Here is a 15,628-nt window from a genome sequence, read left to right on the forward strand (position 1 = left end):
CACACACATTTCCTCTTCATTTTTGAAGGGGAGAAAGTGCGTCCTATAGAGCGAAAAATACGGTAACTTGTTTCATCGACCTCCTCACACCTCCCTTTTTGTGTTCTAGTTATTAATTATTTCAGCAAATCCTTTCCATCTTTCACTGTTTTCTGTCATTTAATTATCTTAATTTATTTTAACCTTATCTTACCATTAAAACCCTAAAACTTACCATATTTTTCGCCCTATAGGACACACTTTTTCCCCTCCAAAAATGAAGGGGAAATGTGTGTGCGTCCTATGGGGTGAATGCAGGCTTTCCCGGGCTTCCTGCAGCTCTGCGCCACCCTCCGGATCCCGGCGCAAAACCGCGCGGGGCTCTGGAGGGTGGCATGGAGCTGCCTGCGCTCCAGGGCTTCTTGCAGCTCCGCGCCACCCTCCGGATCCCGGCGCGAAGCTGCGCGGGGCTCCGGAGGGTAGCGCAGAGCTGCCTGCATTCCGAAGCCTGGTGCGCGCTGAAGAGCGTCCCGGGCTTCGCGCACCTCTCCGCAAGCCTGGGGAGACCGGCACGGCTCCCTAGGCTTGCAGATAGCAGGCTGTTCTAAGGGGCTGGGGTCGGGGGAAGCTCGGGCTTCCCCCGTGCCTGCCCCGTGCCTGGGGAGGGGAAAGTTTTTTTCTTTATTCCTCCCCCCCCAAAAAATTACGTGCGTCCTATGGGGCGGTGCGTCCTATGGGGCAAAAAAAACGGTATTTATGCTTAACTCCTTATAACATTTCTACTAAAGCCATATAATTTCATTCCAACATTTTTCTAACACTCATTAATTTTGCAACATTTCTCTAAATAAATTTTTTAAAACTTTTTTTATCAATCTTCTTCCGTCTCTTCTCCCTGGTCTCGGATTCTGTCAGTTCTTTCTATCAATACCATATGGTCCATCAACCTGGTGACCTTCTGTCCGAGGCTCTTAACTCTCTTCCATGTCCCTTCTGCAGATCTTCTTCATATTTATACATGAACTTTACTTTATCTTCTGCTGATCTTGTTCTTAATTTCCTTCCTTTGGCACTGAAGAGTAGATCTCGGGGAAACTCCAACCTAACAATGTCTTTATTCCTTCTCGACAGATCAGCCCATTCTCCATAGTCAGAACTAAAGTCCAAAAGATATTTCAGAGCGCCACTCTCCCCCTGACCTAAATCCAGATCCCAAAGGCCAGAGCATCCCTGCATAGGAGGATCTATCCAACTTTCCTTCTCCAATCCAAGCAGGGCTCCATCCCACCAAATCTGGCTTTCTCTAGATTCGATCATATTTACAAAAGAGGAAGGCGGACTTCCTGTTTGGAACCTTCCCGTTTCGATGCCAAATTAAGAAGTTTAGAGATCCAATTTTCCGTTCTACTCACGGGTAGTTGTTTAGAGTCCAATTGTCCACAGGAAAAAGTCAGCGCTCTCCGGCAACAGCAATGCGGCTTCACTCTGTGAAAGAAGCAGTCGATTCGAAGCACCGCGCCGCTCACCCCACGTCGCTCCGGATCCCCGAAACCGGGTTTCCCCGCGAGTAGGGGGGGCGCAAAAGGTGCCAGCCGAATCCCACATCCACAGGCTTCTCCCGCCTTTGGTTTTTGATGGGTCTCCGCCTCGCCGTGGCGGTCCAGACCCTGATTTCCATGGAGCGGATTCCTCCCGATCAGAGGAAATCCGCCATTACCGGAGGCGCTAACCCGGAAGTCTGGAATTCCTCTTCCTCTCATCTCCCTGCTTACCCCCCCCCCCCAGCCTTCTCCAAAGGGTCACCCAATCCAGTGGAACAGATTTAGAAGGTGTGGCAGTTGAGGTTGTAGGGGAGAGGGAAGTTCTATTGTGCAGGCTAGTCTGTTGCATGAGCTTCAGTGTCAGATACAACCCAATAGATCCAACCACAGGCACCAACTCCTAGGGGCTCAGGTCCCTTTGTCCTCTCCCTAAAATATTTGAGGGGGCCAGCCCCCTCACCTCCAAATTGATGGGCATTGCTGCCTTTCTTTCTTTTCCACTTTTGGACTTCCGTTTCCCAACAAGCACTGTAAGTGAACTTGTAAAAGGGTTGCTGGATAGCAAGAGAGCTGGGATTGGACAAAAACCTCTTGACATTTTGGAGCAGAGAGAGTGTGAGAGATAAGAGAGATAATGCAAACTGTTTGCTCCGCAGAGTGGTTCATGAAGCTGTGCTAGGACAAGAGATAAAGCCTCTCATGGTTGCTTATCATTAAAAAAATTAAACTAGGAGTGCCTAATTCCGATGACTTGGAAGGTGAAGCTCCTTACTCGTTATTGTTGCTGCTGTTGTTAATCCACACTTTACCCCAAGGTCCCAAGGTGGGTTACAACAATTAAAACACATTATTTAAAAGCAAATTAAAACAACTTACTGTCACAGAATTAAGGTGGGTTTTTAAAAGATGCCCCAGCAGGCATATGCATAATTTTACAGCCAGCCCTCAGGGGGTTTTTTGGAGGGGGGAGGTGCAACCAGATGCCTAGAAAGTTGGGTTTGGGGAGAGTTGGGTTCAAGTCCATTTTCACCTTTAAGAATTGAGAGTAACCCTGGACTAGTTGCTGTTTCTGAAACCAGTCAATCTCACAGAGCTGTTTTGGGGATAAAAAGTGGGGTGAAGGAGGAATAAACCTTCACCAGCACTAGGTACCTCATTGCTATGATTGGGGAGGGGGCTTATCTGCCCTCCCAATATTTTATTCAAGTTGGCACCCCTGGATCCAACACTAGTTACAGTGTTAGACCTCAGATCTCCAACACCAGGTGCTATTGTCCTTGGTGGGGTGGATCGTAGGGCAGTTAGCGACTGAGATGCAGGGAGGTCTTGACTGGTTGGCTCCTTTGGGAGGCAGCTGATGCACAGGGTGATTTGCACAGTACAGTGGTACCTCTGCTTACGTACTTAATTCGTTCCGGAGGTCCGTTCTTAACCTGAAACTGTTCTTAACCTGAAGCACCACTTTAGCTAATGGGGCTCCCACTGCTGCCACGCCACCACCGCATGATTTCTGTTCTCATCCTGAAGCAAAGTTCTTAACCCGAGGTACTATTTCTGGGTTAGCAGAGTCTGTAACCTGAAGCGTTTGTAACCTGAAGCGTATGTAACCCGAGGTACCACTGCATTGTGTAGGTGTGCTGTTGGTGAATGACCACTGCTGACATTGGAATTTTAAACAAAGGAGATGGCAGCACACTGGCATTTAGTCTGAAAGGCCAAACTATGTTGCAAAAATGTAGAAGCTGGTGTGGCAGTGGAGGTACTGTACTTTTCGCTCTATAGGACGCACCGGACAATAGGACGCACCTTGTTTTAGAGGGGGAGAACAAGAATAAGCAGGAGAAGAGGGGGAAAGTTTAGATTGTTTAAGCCTGCAGGAGAGAGAGTGAAGAAAGATAAATTACCACCGTTTTGAACCTGGGAACGGGCTGCCAGGGAGCGACGTATTGGGAAAGTTCATTGACTGTGAATAAAATGTATGTTGACAGATAGTTAAACAAGAGAAACATATTGATTCCAATGTTTCCTTTTGCACTTGTAAGTAGCAAAATATCTGAAAATCGAAATTAACTTTGTTAACTTTGTTGCTGGACCCGCTTTTAAAAAGACGGATACAAATAGAAACTGTTTCCCCTAGAGGGAGCTCTTGAAACTGTTGGAGTGGAGCCGGGGAATTCTCCAGCTGTAGAGATTAAAGACCGTGAGAATTAGACATTGACCTTGGACAAGAATGTGGACAGAAGAAGCCTTAGTGATTGCTTTTTGCAAAACAAGTGCCTTATTGGAACAGCTTCATGAGAAGATGGATGCGATGACTACTAGCATTGACAATTTTGGACAAAAAAGGATTGATTTGGGACAAAAAGTGAATACTTATAAAGAAACTACTCAGGAACCGACCCAGGAATCTGCTTTGACATGGCAAGCTGTGGAGAAGACTAAGGAGGAGGTTGTTGTTGAACGTCAAGTAATACAAGTGGAGAGAGCCTCGGCCTTGTATGAGCATAAGCTGTTGCTTTTGAAGACCGAATCTGGAGAAAGCCAGATTTGGAGAGATGGAGTCCCGTTTGGATTGGAGAAGGAAAGTTGGAAATATCCCCCTATGCAGGGATGTTCTGGCCTTTGGGATCTGGTTTTGGGCCAGGGGGAGATTGGAGTGGCGAGGGCCTTTAACTTTGGAGGGACTTTGAAACATGTTTTGAAATATTTTTTGGATTTTGGCCCTGTCTATGGAGAATGGGCTGACCTGTCGAGAAGGGATAAAGACATTGTTAGGTTGGAGTCTTCCCGAGATCTACTCCTCAGTGACAAAGGAAGGAAATTAAGAACAAGATCAGCAGAAGACAAAGTAAAGTGTAGGTATAAAAATGAAGAAGATTTGCAGAAGGGACATGGAAAAGAGTTAAGAGCCTCGGACAGGAGATCACCAGGTTGATGGACTAGATGGAATGGATAGAAAAGACTGACAGAACCTGAGACCAGGGTGAAGAGACGGTGGATGAAGATTGGAAGAAAGTTTAAAAATTTATTTAGAGAAATATTGTAAAATTTATGAGTGTTAGAAAAATGTTGGAATGAAATTATATGGCTTTAGTAGAAATATTATAAGGAGTTATGTACAAATAAGTTTTAAGTTTAAGGGTTTTTATGGTAAGATAAGGTTAAAATAAATTAAGACAATTAAATAACAATTAAATGACAGAAAGTAGTGAAAGATGGAAAGGATTTGCTGAAATAATAACTAGAATACAAAAAAGGGAGGTGTGAGGAGGTCGATGAAACAAGTTAATGAAAGACAAAGATATGGAAATATTGGATCTATTTTTAATTTTTTTGCTTTTGCTTTTGGTCTTGATGTATTGTGTGTTTTGTTCTTTTTTTCTTTTTCTTTCCCCCCTTTTTTATATGTATTGACTTGTATTGTTTAATCTCTTTTTTCCACTTTTTTCTGTAATTTTAAACTTTCAATAAATATCATTTTTTTAAAAAGTGTGTCCTATAGAGCGAAAAATATGGTATATTTGAAAAAAGAAAAAAAGTGTTGGGTTTAGGGACATGTTTAGTGGGAGCTAAACACAAAGAGTTGCAAATTAATCTGGGCCAGTAAGCTGTATAAAATCCTATTGCTTAGTACTCTCTATTAATGTGACTCTTGGTGATCACAGAACAAGCCATCCTCAAGAGGCTGTGGTACACGAACCATTTATTGTCAACAGAAGCATTTACAGTAATGTTGCTAGACTGGATTAAGTCAGCCAGTGTGCATGGTTTCTCATGTGTGTTTGTTAAGAATTTTGTTCAGGCCAGTGAGGCAAGGTACATCTGGTGAGTGATCCATTCAAGCTGTCAAGTGTATCACAAATAACAGCCATAGATATATGTGGAGAAGGTGACTACTATAATTTCTATCGTCTAGTAACTCTTTTCTGGATTTATTTGCTAGGATTTGCAAATAAGAACAACTTACAGAGGAACAATAAGGTATCCTTTTCTCACTCCCACTGAAGCGATTCCCCACCCCCCACTTTCTGTAACTTAACCTGAATGTTGGTGCTGAGTAGTTGGTAGCAAATGTCAAAATGGCCATTTTGTGAGAGGGAGGATCTTAATAGTGTATTCACCTTTCAATTAAAAAAAGGTTCACGATAGCTTTCACTTAAAAAACAAAAACGAAAAACATTCGTTCTTCAAGGAATTGGCAAAATAAACCAGAATAGAAGTGCTGAACTTAGCACCAGGGACAGAGCTGTTTGCCAGCCCTGGTCCTTTCTTTCTCCGTGAACTCAAAATGGTCCTGTCAAGTTCCACATTGTGGCTACTTTTGTGTGCTGCCTGTCTTCCTTCCTTTCCAACTATTATTGTGTTGCTCAGCAATTCATTCATTTCAGGCCTTAAAGAGCTACTGCTTCCTTTTCATATTGTAGCCAGGAATCTGTGTGTAAAAGAGTATGCATATTTAAAAAAATTATTTGTCAAGGAAAGCTGAAGTTTGAGACATACATGCACAAATTACCAAAACTGGGCAAATCTGCTTGGCCACTTAATATATATTTACAGTAATGCTATGCAGTGAGTTGGCAAAAGGAGGGCAGGGCTGTAGCCAGTGTGGGGCAGCACCAGGCTGCACCTATGTGTGTTGACTGCAGAGGGCAGAGACCAGATATGAGATTGAATGAGTAATTTGGAAGAGTTGGGGGGTCTATTAGAAAGGAGCATATGAGGAAACTAGAAATATGACTGACTCATTGCCACAATTATTTAATAAAGCAAGCTTCTATTTACTTAATCATAAATAGTAAATATTTGCATGATTAAAACTCATGATAACCATATATTGATATGATTCTATAACAGTTTATTGTACTGAGTCAGGCTATTTATTGATTCACATGGTTCAGTAAAATCTACTTGGGACCGGCAGTGACTTTCCAAGTTGTAAGGCACATCCATTTTTCTCTTTTAATTGGAAATGCCTGGACCTGCTGCATGTAAATAATGTGCTTCACTACTGAACTACCACCACTCTGTGGTATTGTTGTCACTGTGAGTATTTTTTTGTCTGATCAGTTTTTCTTCCAAGTTTAGAAGTCTAACTTTTCTTTCTTTGTCATTGCTAAAGGAAACTTATGCTTGTTAGGGTTGTTTTGGATTTAAAAAAATAATGATGGAACATATTCAGTGAACCAGTAATAAATACATTTTCTAGAAATAAACAATGTTTGTTTCTTCATTAACCTAAGTTGATGTTAATAGCACAAGTCTCTACCACGGTTAGAATAAACTCCGAAAATGACTGGATCAGCCCTCAGTAGATGCACTTTAATAAACTTACAGTTGTAATACAGTGTGTGTGTGTGTGTGTGTGTGTGAGAGAGAGAGAGAGAGAGAGAGAGAGAGAAGGAGCCTAAAATTGTAGGGTAGAAATTAAATGGATATTAATTGAGAATCTGCTTGCAAACAGTTGTGAAAAGACTGTTGCCATTTTGAGGCCGGTGGCAGTGGCCCATTTGGCAGTGCTTATGATTGAAAAATAGGATAATTGCCAATTCCCTCAGTCTAGGCTCTGCATGCTCTTCTTTTGGCAAGGAATGGGCTGAAAGATGAAACTTCCAATCTGTCATATTTGTGTGTGTCAGTGGCTCAGGGCTACTATGGCCTGAATTGGAGTTAGTGTCTGAACTTACTTCATATCTGTCCCTCAGCTTAGCGCTTATTACGAGGTCCATTTTCTTTGTGGCTAAGGCACAGGCAAGGGGCGTTTGATCTCTCCCTTTGCTAGTTTGAGCATTAGCAGAGGCTTTGCCAAAGCTCACTTTATGTATCACAATTGCTCACTCCCTTCTGGGGGTCCATATAGAAGCAAATGGTTGTGAGCTGCTGAGATGAACAAGGGGGAAGCTTTCTCAAAATTGTAGTTACTGTTTGCTCCGGGAATGAGGGTGTTAAAGAAGCTCAATGCTTGGTTCATCTGAGAGTGAGTTGGTGGGCAGTACCCAAGTTGCTAGTTCAGTTCAAAATATACCATATTTATGTGAATCTAATGCACCATTGAATCTAATGCGCACCTCAGTTTTCATAACCTTGAAACACAAAAAGTGCTGTATTTTTCGCTCTATAGGACACACCGGACTGTAGGACGCACCTTGTTTTAGAGGGGGAGAACAAGAAAAAAAATTCTCCCCCTCTCTGCCCAGCGCCCCTTCAGTGAAGCGGCAGGAGGCGCTGCGCAGAGAGGGGGAGAATTCCCCCCCTTGTTCTCCCCCTCTAAAACAAGGTGCCGTTCAGTCGCCTTCAGGCGGCTACCTTGGAAGCCTGGAGAGTGAGAGGGGTCCCGCGCACCGACCCCTCTTGCTCTCCAGGCTTCAGGCTCCTTTCGACCTGCTCTTTGGGGCTGGCAGGGGGAAGCCCACCGCCAGCCCCAAAGGGCAGGTCGGGGAGCAGCGGAAAGGCACGAAGCCTTCCCACTGCTCAGCGAGCTTCTCGAGGCTGCTGGGGAAGCCCGAGGCTATGGCTTCTTTAGCCCCGCGCACCCTCTCCCAGCTGGAGAGGCTGCTGCCATAGCCGCGCGCCACCTCTCCAGCCGGGAGAGGGTGCGTGGGGCTTTGGCAGAAGCCAAAAAGTGCTCCGAAGGTTTGCGGACAGCTGCATGAAGCCCGGGGAGCGCAGTGGGAGTTGACACTGCGCTCCCCAGGCTGCAGGCTGGTATCCGCAAGCCTTCGGAGCCTGGTGGGAACTCCCGCCGGGCTCCGAAGGCTTGTGGATAGCTTCCTGAAGCCTGGAGAGCGAGAGGGGTCGGTGCGCGGGAGGGGTCTTCTAGAGCGAAAAATGTGGTATTTGCTATGTCAGTGGTGTTTTTCAAGTTTGCAATCAAATCTAATATGCACCCTAATTTTCACGATGTACTGCATTTTTCTGTGTATAATACGCCCCCAAGTATTTGATGACCCCAATTTTTTAAAACCGAAATTAAGAAATTAAGTTGTTTAGCTTTTTTGGGGGGTGGGGGAAGTCACTTCTGCCAGTCACTCACCCGCCTGCCTGCCACTGCCAATCGCTTGCCACAGCCACTGCTGGTTGCACACCTCACTACAGCTGCCAATTGTCTGCCCGCTCGCCGCCACCAACAGCCCACTTGCTGCAGCTGCCAATTGTCTGCCTGCCTCGCCACAGCCACCAGTCACCTGCCCAATCTCTGCTGCCAATCTCCTGCTTGCTGCTCCCATTAGTCGCACGCCCCCCCCATTCACTATCCGTGTATAAGACGACACCCAATTTTTGCCTGTTTTTTTTTTTTTTAGCAAGAAGCATCATCTTATACACGGAAAAATATGGTAATTTGTGCAAAAAAGGTGCACATTACATTCAAGTAAATATGGTACTGTTTGTTTAAAGTTGACAGACTAGAGTCTTAACAGTTCTGTGTCCAGAAGGCATATTGGGTGATATGAAAAATGGAGGTTTTCTCATCAAGTTGTGAATTCGACCTGGTCTAGATGGGGGGAGAGGTTAATATCTGTGAGTGGTTGTCCTGGTTGTCTCGCTGAATCATGGGGCCATAAGGCTATTTTAAACAAAAGTATTGTGAATTTTGAGCAGACTCTTGGAGAGGATTACCTACTGTATATCAAGAGCCAGTTTTTCTGAGAACGAATTTCTGGTGCTTATTGAATTGGAGAACTGACATTCCTTTTCTTTGACTTTAAATTGCCCTCTCGAATGTTTGGGAAACCTACCAGGAAAATCTGTTCAGAGAAGTGATATGGAGCTGTGACTAAGAGCTTGTTGTTCTTCACTCCATGTATACATTTACAGTTTCATTTGTAACTGCACTGGTATTGCAAAATCCCTTACATCAGTTTTGTGGCAAAATAAATTTGGCAGCAGTGTCTTTGTCTTATTCACAAGCAAGAGAGCCCCCTACCAAGGTCCGTTTTTTCACCTGTTTGGCTAATGATTTATATACCTACTAGTGAAGATGCAGCCAACTTTATGAATGTGATTGTCCTTAAACTTCATCAAAATGAGAACATACATCTATCTCTGTGATTTGGGGAAAGAATGAGAAAGTTGATAGGTCCAGCAAAGCAAGGCCAAAGCAGTCATGATAAATTGCAGTTATTTGGTTCGTGAAAGACTAACAAAATGATGCTTAGCTTCAATTCAGCACTCACAGTAGTTGTTTGGGCAAAAGGATTTCAATGAAAATAGATGTGTAGTTGTTTCGAAATTTCTTTTTAATGGGCAGATTCCTAGCACAGTAATTTGTGCTCTAGATGAAACAGTTTTCTTTCTAGTGTTGTGTAATCATGTTTAGGTGGCATACTCAGTGAGCATCTACTTATGAAGCCCTGTCACATTTGACGAGCATTGGTTAATAGTGTGGTGATATATATATGGTTGGGAGGCAAAAGCTGAGAGCTCTTGATAGTGCAGAGCAGATGCAACAGTCCCATGGAAGGAAGGTTTCTATTGCTCTCAGCAGTGCAGACTGAGGAGAAAAATACTCATGACAGCCAGCAGAACACAAGATGGGAATAAGAGGGTAGGCAGCTGCAGTTCTGAGAGAAATTTAGGGGTGATGTTTTGTTTCATTTTATATTTTTATCTCACTACAGATGAATTTTGCCTTCCAAAGTAGGCTCACATCAATCAAACAATGAGACACAGATCCTGCACTCAGACCTACAGGCCAAACACTATGGAAAGGGGGAGAACAATCAGTTTAACAACCCAGAATAAACAAACATTTATATCCAGCTGATGAAGCCATTCTTCCCTTGCTGGTGGTTTTGGTGTGGTATCAGTGGTGAAACTGATGGCAGGGGCCAAAGAGTTATCCCTTCCCTTTGTTGCATTCTCAGGGCAACTGTGATTATGTAGATGAGTGTCTATCAAGATTATATGAGTGTCTATCAAGATTATATGATGGGAATGTACGTGCTTTTGTTCTTTACTACAGCTCATGAAAGTTTTTATGGTTTGGAAGGCATCCAGGCATAGGCATAGTCCCAGGTGTTTGGGACTACAATTCCCATCATCCCTGACCACTGGTCCTGTTAGCTAGGGATGATGGGAATTGTAGTCCCAAACATCTGGAGGGCCGGAGTTGATTTCTTAAGCGAGAAAAACCATTTCTTAAGAGCAGAGAAGAGCTTATTAGGGACTAAACATTCTCACTGACATGCTTGCTTGTACACGCTCAAAAGTTGTCTATGCAACTAAAAAGGCTAGATGGCTCTTTTGAAAAGAAAACTAGGATTCTTGATCACATTCACATTGGTGAAAGTACAGTGGTGCCTCGCAAGACGAAATTAATTCGTTCCGCGAGTTTTGTCGTCTTGCGATTTTTTCCGTCTTGCGAAGCACGGTGTTGGGAAAGTTTTTGAAAAGCTTCAAAAATCACCAAAGTCTTTAAAAACCTCAAAAAAGGCTACCACACCGCGTTCTATGAGTTGCTCCTCGAAAGTCAAGTCGCAACTGTATTAACGGTGTTAAGAAAAAGGAAACAAACTTGCAAGACGTTTCCGTCTTGCGAAGCAAGCCCATAGGGAAAATCGTCTTGTGAAGCAGCTCAAAAAACAAAAAACCCTTTCGTCTAGCGAGTTTTTTGTCTTGCGAGGCATTCGTCTTGCAAGGTACCACTGTAAAAAAAAAGATAAAGCTATAGTGGGAGAGAAGAAAGAAAGAGGGTAGCTTTCTCATATATTTTAAAAGGACATTGGAAAGACAAATGAACCATCAGTTGGTGCGAAAATAAGCAATGCATTTAATCTATGGAGGTGGGAACCTTTTTACTATTGAATTTTCTCTGACTGAGTATGTTGGGGTGACTGAGAGCTTTCATTCCCCATAGTCAATTAGTATTCAAGGCCTGCATTGTAAAGAATGTTAGTACTAATCACATTCGCTTCCCATTTCTCTCCAAAGAGCTCCAGGTGGAATGCATTAAGTGATACATTTTTTTCTCTGACAAACCCTGTGTAGTAGAATCATAGAATCATCACATCATAGAGTTGTAGAGGTGGAAGGTACCCTAAGGGTCGTCTAGTCCAACCCCCCTGCAATGTAGGAATCTCAACTACAGTATCCATGACAGATGGCCGTCCAACCCATGCTTAAAAGCCTCCAAGAAATGAGAAATGAGAGTTCACAACCTCCCGAGGGAGACCATTCCACTGTTGAACAGCTCTTACTATCAGAAAATTTCTCCTGATGTTTAGTTGGAATCTCCTTTCTTGTTACTTGAAGCCATTAGTTTTGATTTCTACCCTCCAGAGCAGGAGAAAACAAGCTTATTCCTTCCTCCATGTAACAGCCCTTGAGATATTTGAAGATGGCTATCGTATCTCCTCAGCCTTCTCTTTTCCAGGCTAAACCTACCCAGCTCCTTCAAGTGTCTTGGTTTCCAGACCTTGACTGTCTTGGTCACCCTCCTCTGCATATGTTCCAGCTTGTCAACACCCTCTTAAATTGTGTTGCCCAGAATTGGACACGGTATTCCAGGTGTGGTCTGACCAAGGCAGAATAGAGTGGTACAGTGGTACCTCGGGTAACAGAGGTTTCAGGTTACAGAGGCTTGAGGTTACAGACTCACTCCGCTAGCCCAGAAATAGTACCTCGGGTTAAGAAATTTGCTTCAGGATGAGAATAGAAATTGTGCTACGGCGGCAGCAGGAGGCCTCATTAGCTAAAGTGGTACCTCAGGTTATGAACAGTTTCAGGTTAAGAACGGAACTCCAGAACGAATTAACTGTGGAACTGCTATTACCTTTTCCACATGAAAAATAAAAACACAAGAAGAGCCTTGCTGGATCAGGCCATCTAGTTTAGCATCCTGTTCTCATAGTGGCCAAGTGAATGTGTGTCAGAGGCACACAAATGGGACGTGAGTAGGCACTCTCTTACTCAAGAGGCCTACTTTCTCTGATACTAAAAATCATATATAATTGTCACCTCTAGTAGCCATTGATAGCCTTACCTTCATGAATTTGTCTAATCCCTTTTAAAAGCTGTCCAAGTCAGTAACCATCGCCATGCCTTGTGCCTACAGATTCCCATAGTTGTGAAGAAGTTCTTCCTTTTGTATGTCCTGAATCTTCCAATATTCACCTTCTTTTGATGACCCCACAGGCTTCTAGTATTATGAGAGAGGAGGAAGAGCTTTTCTCTGCCCACTTTCTCCACCGTGTGATAATCTTATACATTTCTGTAATTTACCCCTTTTCACTTCTCTTTTCTCTAAACTAAAAAAGCTCCAAATGTTGTAAATCTGCCTCATGAGTATCTTCTTTGGGGATCATTGATCAGAACTGTGGACCATAGAGTTATATAACAGCATTAAGATTTGGGTGGTTTTATTCTCACTCCTTTTCATAATGATCCCTAAAATGGAATTTGCCGTTTTCTCAGCTGCTGCACACTGGGTTGATACCTTCACTACAACTCCAGGATCTCATTCTTGGCCAGCCATCACCAATTCAGAACCCATTGCTGTGTATGTTAGGATTTTTTGTCCCCATGTGCATAACTTTGCACTTCCTGACATTTAACTGCATTTGCTTTTTTAGCTCCCATTCATCCAGTTTGGAGAGCTCCTTTGGGAGTTCTTGTTTCTAGAACCCTGATCAATTTGTTGCCACCTCCAGGTTTGACTTTCTCACTTTCCAGCCCAACTCCAGCTTGTCCCAATACAGATCCATGGTTGACCCCCACTTACTATGTATTTCTCCAATGTGGGAGCTGCCCACTTTTTCCTACTCTCAAGTTCCTGTTTGTTGGCCTAGGGCTTTATGCCTTCTCTCCACTCTTTGCCCTGGTTTCCCCGACTAGCTCAGGCACAGGGCTCTGCCCGTCTGCCGTGAATACTGTTGAAAGGATTTGTTCATTTCCCCATCAGACTCCTTTTCCTCCCTTAGCGCACATTTGACCAAATGTCATCCAAATGTCCAATATCATCCCTAAGCATTTTTCTTGCTTCTGATTTGTTAAATAATGTTTTATTACTAGGCATAATGTTTTTAGTGATGAACTCCTTGAAATTCTTTTTTGTATTTTTTGTTGTCAGCTTTCCTTTATTTTGCCAATGTTTTGTTGCTTTTTGTTGTCATCTCATCTATTTTGTGAAAAACACATTCTTGCCTCTATGTTATTGCTTGTTAGCCACACATCCTGTAGACCTTTGTGGCACCTTTCCTGATCTGTGGTATATATTATATAATTTAACATTGATTATGCTTTTGAATAACCTCATGGCAGTCTGGAGAAATTTAGCTTTGCCTTTCTATTTCCTTTCTGCCAATCACCTCAGTTTTCTCCTTTGAAGTTCTCTGTGACTGTTTGACTTCCTTGGCAGTTGCCCACTTGCCTATAAGTTGAATTTGATAGCATTGTAGTCACTGTTTTCCAGTCTGTACCACAACACTTACACCACTCAAAATGGTCTCCGTGACCAATACAGGCCCAGCACCTGCAGTCTGCTCTCATTGCAATCACTTGGAACTGGCTTCCTTTGTATATGTATATCTTCACTGCAGTGCTCTGTGAATTTTTGAGGTAGGGACAGGGGCTAGGAGTGGTCTTCAATTAAGTTTTACTCAGAGCAGACCCATTGAAATTAATGACCATGATTAAGTTAGACCCATTAGTTTCTCTCTGAATAAAGCGTAGTTGTCTAACACCCTAGGACAGTGCCAGTTGCTATCTCTGCTCTAATGTCTTCATTCAGTTGCATTTTGCACCTGGCTACCGACCACTTGCAACCGAGTGAAGATGCCTGGGCACCAGGATGGCACCTGACATCACCACCATTTGGAGGTGCGTTTCTGATCATCCTTGGGTCTTGGCTCTTTCCACTCACTCATACCACATCCTGTAGAAGAATTCTGTCAGTTATATTTTATCTGCATAATCAGAATGAATTTCTGGAACCAATATGCTTTCTCTGTGTGCAGCCTGAGCAGTAGCAGTAAACAACATTATAGTTAATAGTTATAGTTATTAGTTGTAGCTTGTCTTCACTTACCCGACCCCACTGTCCTTCTCATAGTGGTGAAGAATATTCTTACGTTATTATGTCACCATTAAGAAAGAGAGGTTGGAATAGGCCAATGTACTGTGTAGGTGGGCATGTTCCTGAATCAAGTGACTTTTAAGTTCTCAAAGTTAACCTTACTCAAGGTAGTCGTCTGAGTTAGCCAGATGTTTAACTGAGAATCAATCACAGTCAATCCATCATTTGAAAAACAAGACTTCTGAGCTATTTTACCCCCAAATGGCAACTAAAAATTCTGTTTTGGTGACTGTAACCTTGGTTTAAGGAGCCATTTGGCTCCTTGCTTATATATCTGATTTTCTAACACTGTCCTAGGAAACGAATTGCTTATGTCTCGATACTTTTGACCTGAGTTAGCTATCTCTGCTCTAATGTCTTCATTCAGTATATGTTTTGCAAATATGATATAATTAATGAAAATCTCTAATATTCGTCTCCTTCCCCCACAGCCAGTTGCTGAACCAATCCCAATCTGCAGCTTCTGCCTTGGCACAAAAGAACAAAACCGAGAAAAGAAACCTGAAGAGCTCATTTCTTGTGCTGATTGCGGCAATAGTGGTAGGTGGCTGCCTGCCTTTTGGGCAGTGAGATCTATTGAATTGGTGACCTGCAAATGCATTCATTGTGCACATTTAACAAGCTAACTTAAAAAAAACACACCTTTTTAACCCAGCTGGAGAATTGCTTCAAGACTGCTTGTCATGGGCAATACCCACTGTAGTTACACTTCTCGGTATGCTTGGCTATGCTGCTAGGGATTAGTTTTATGTTTTCTGAGGTAATGCTTGGAGCAGTGCAGAAACTTGCAAAACTTAATATGACCAGAGTTCATGTTGGGGCTGAAAAGTTGTGTGGTACAGTGTGGTAAAGTATTTCTTGCTCTAGAGTTTTGCTGCTGAAAGAGAAGTAAAAGAGAAGTTGCTTGGAAGAAGGTTCATTGTAGGCTGGGAAGACTCTTTGTCACACAGATACCACCAACAGCTCTATTAAAAATGCAATGTGCAGGGAATACAATTTGTAAAAATGTCCCCTGCAGATGTGCCCTTTAGCCTAATGC

The 15,628-nt window shown here is 43.1% G+C and overlaps 1 protein-coding gene across 1 annotated transcript in view; it reads left to right on the forward strand.

Annotated features, from left to right (window-relative positions):
* KAT6A (lysine acetyltransferase 6A) overlaps positions 1–15,628 on the forward strand; it is an 80,424-nt gene that overhangs the window by 17,641 nt on the left and 47,155 nt on the right. Inside the window, exon 3 of the mRNA XM_081200892.1 lies at positions 15,021–15,129. Within this exon, the coding sequence (XP_081057018.1) occupies positions 15,021–15,129 (109 nt within the window). The remainder of the gene's footprint in view (positions 1–15,020; positions 15,130–15,628) is intronic.

Source organism: Podarcis bocagei, assembly GCF_964188305.1.
Source record: "Podarcis bocagei genome assembly, chromosome: 7".
Lineage (NCBI taxonomy): Eukaryota > Metazoa > Chordata > Lepidosauria > Squamata > Lacertidae > Podarcis > Podarcis bocagei.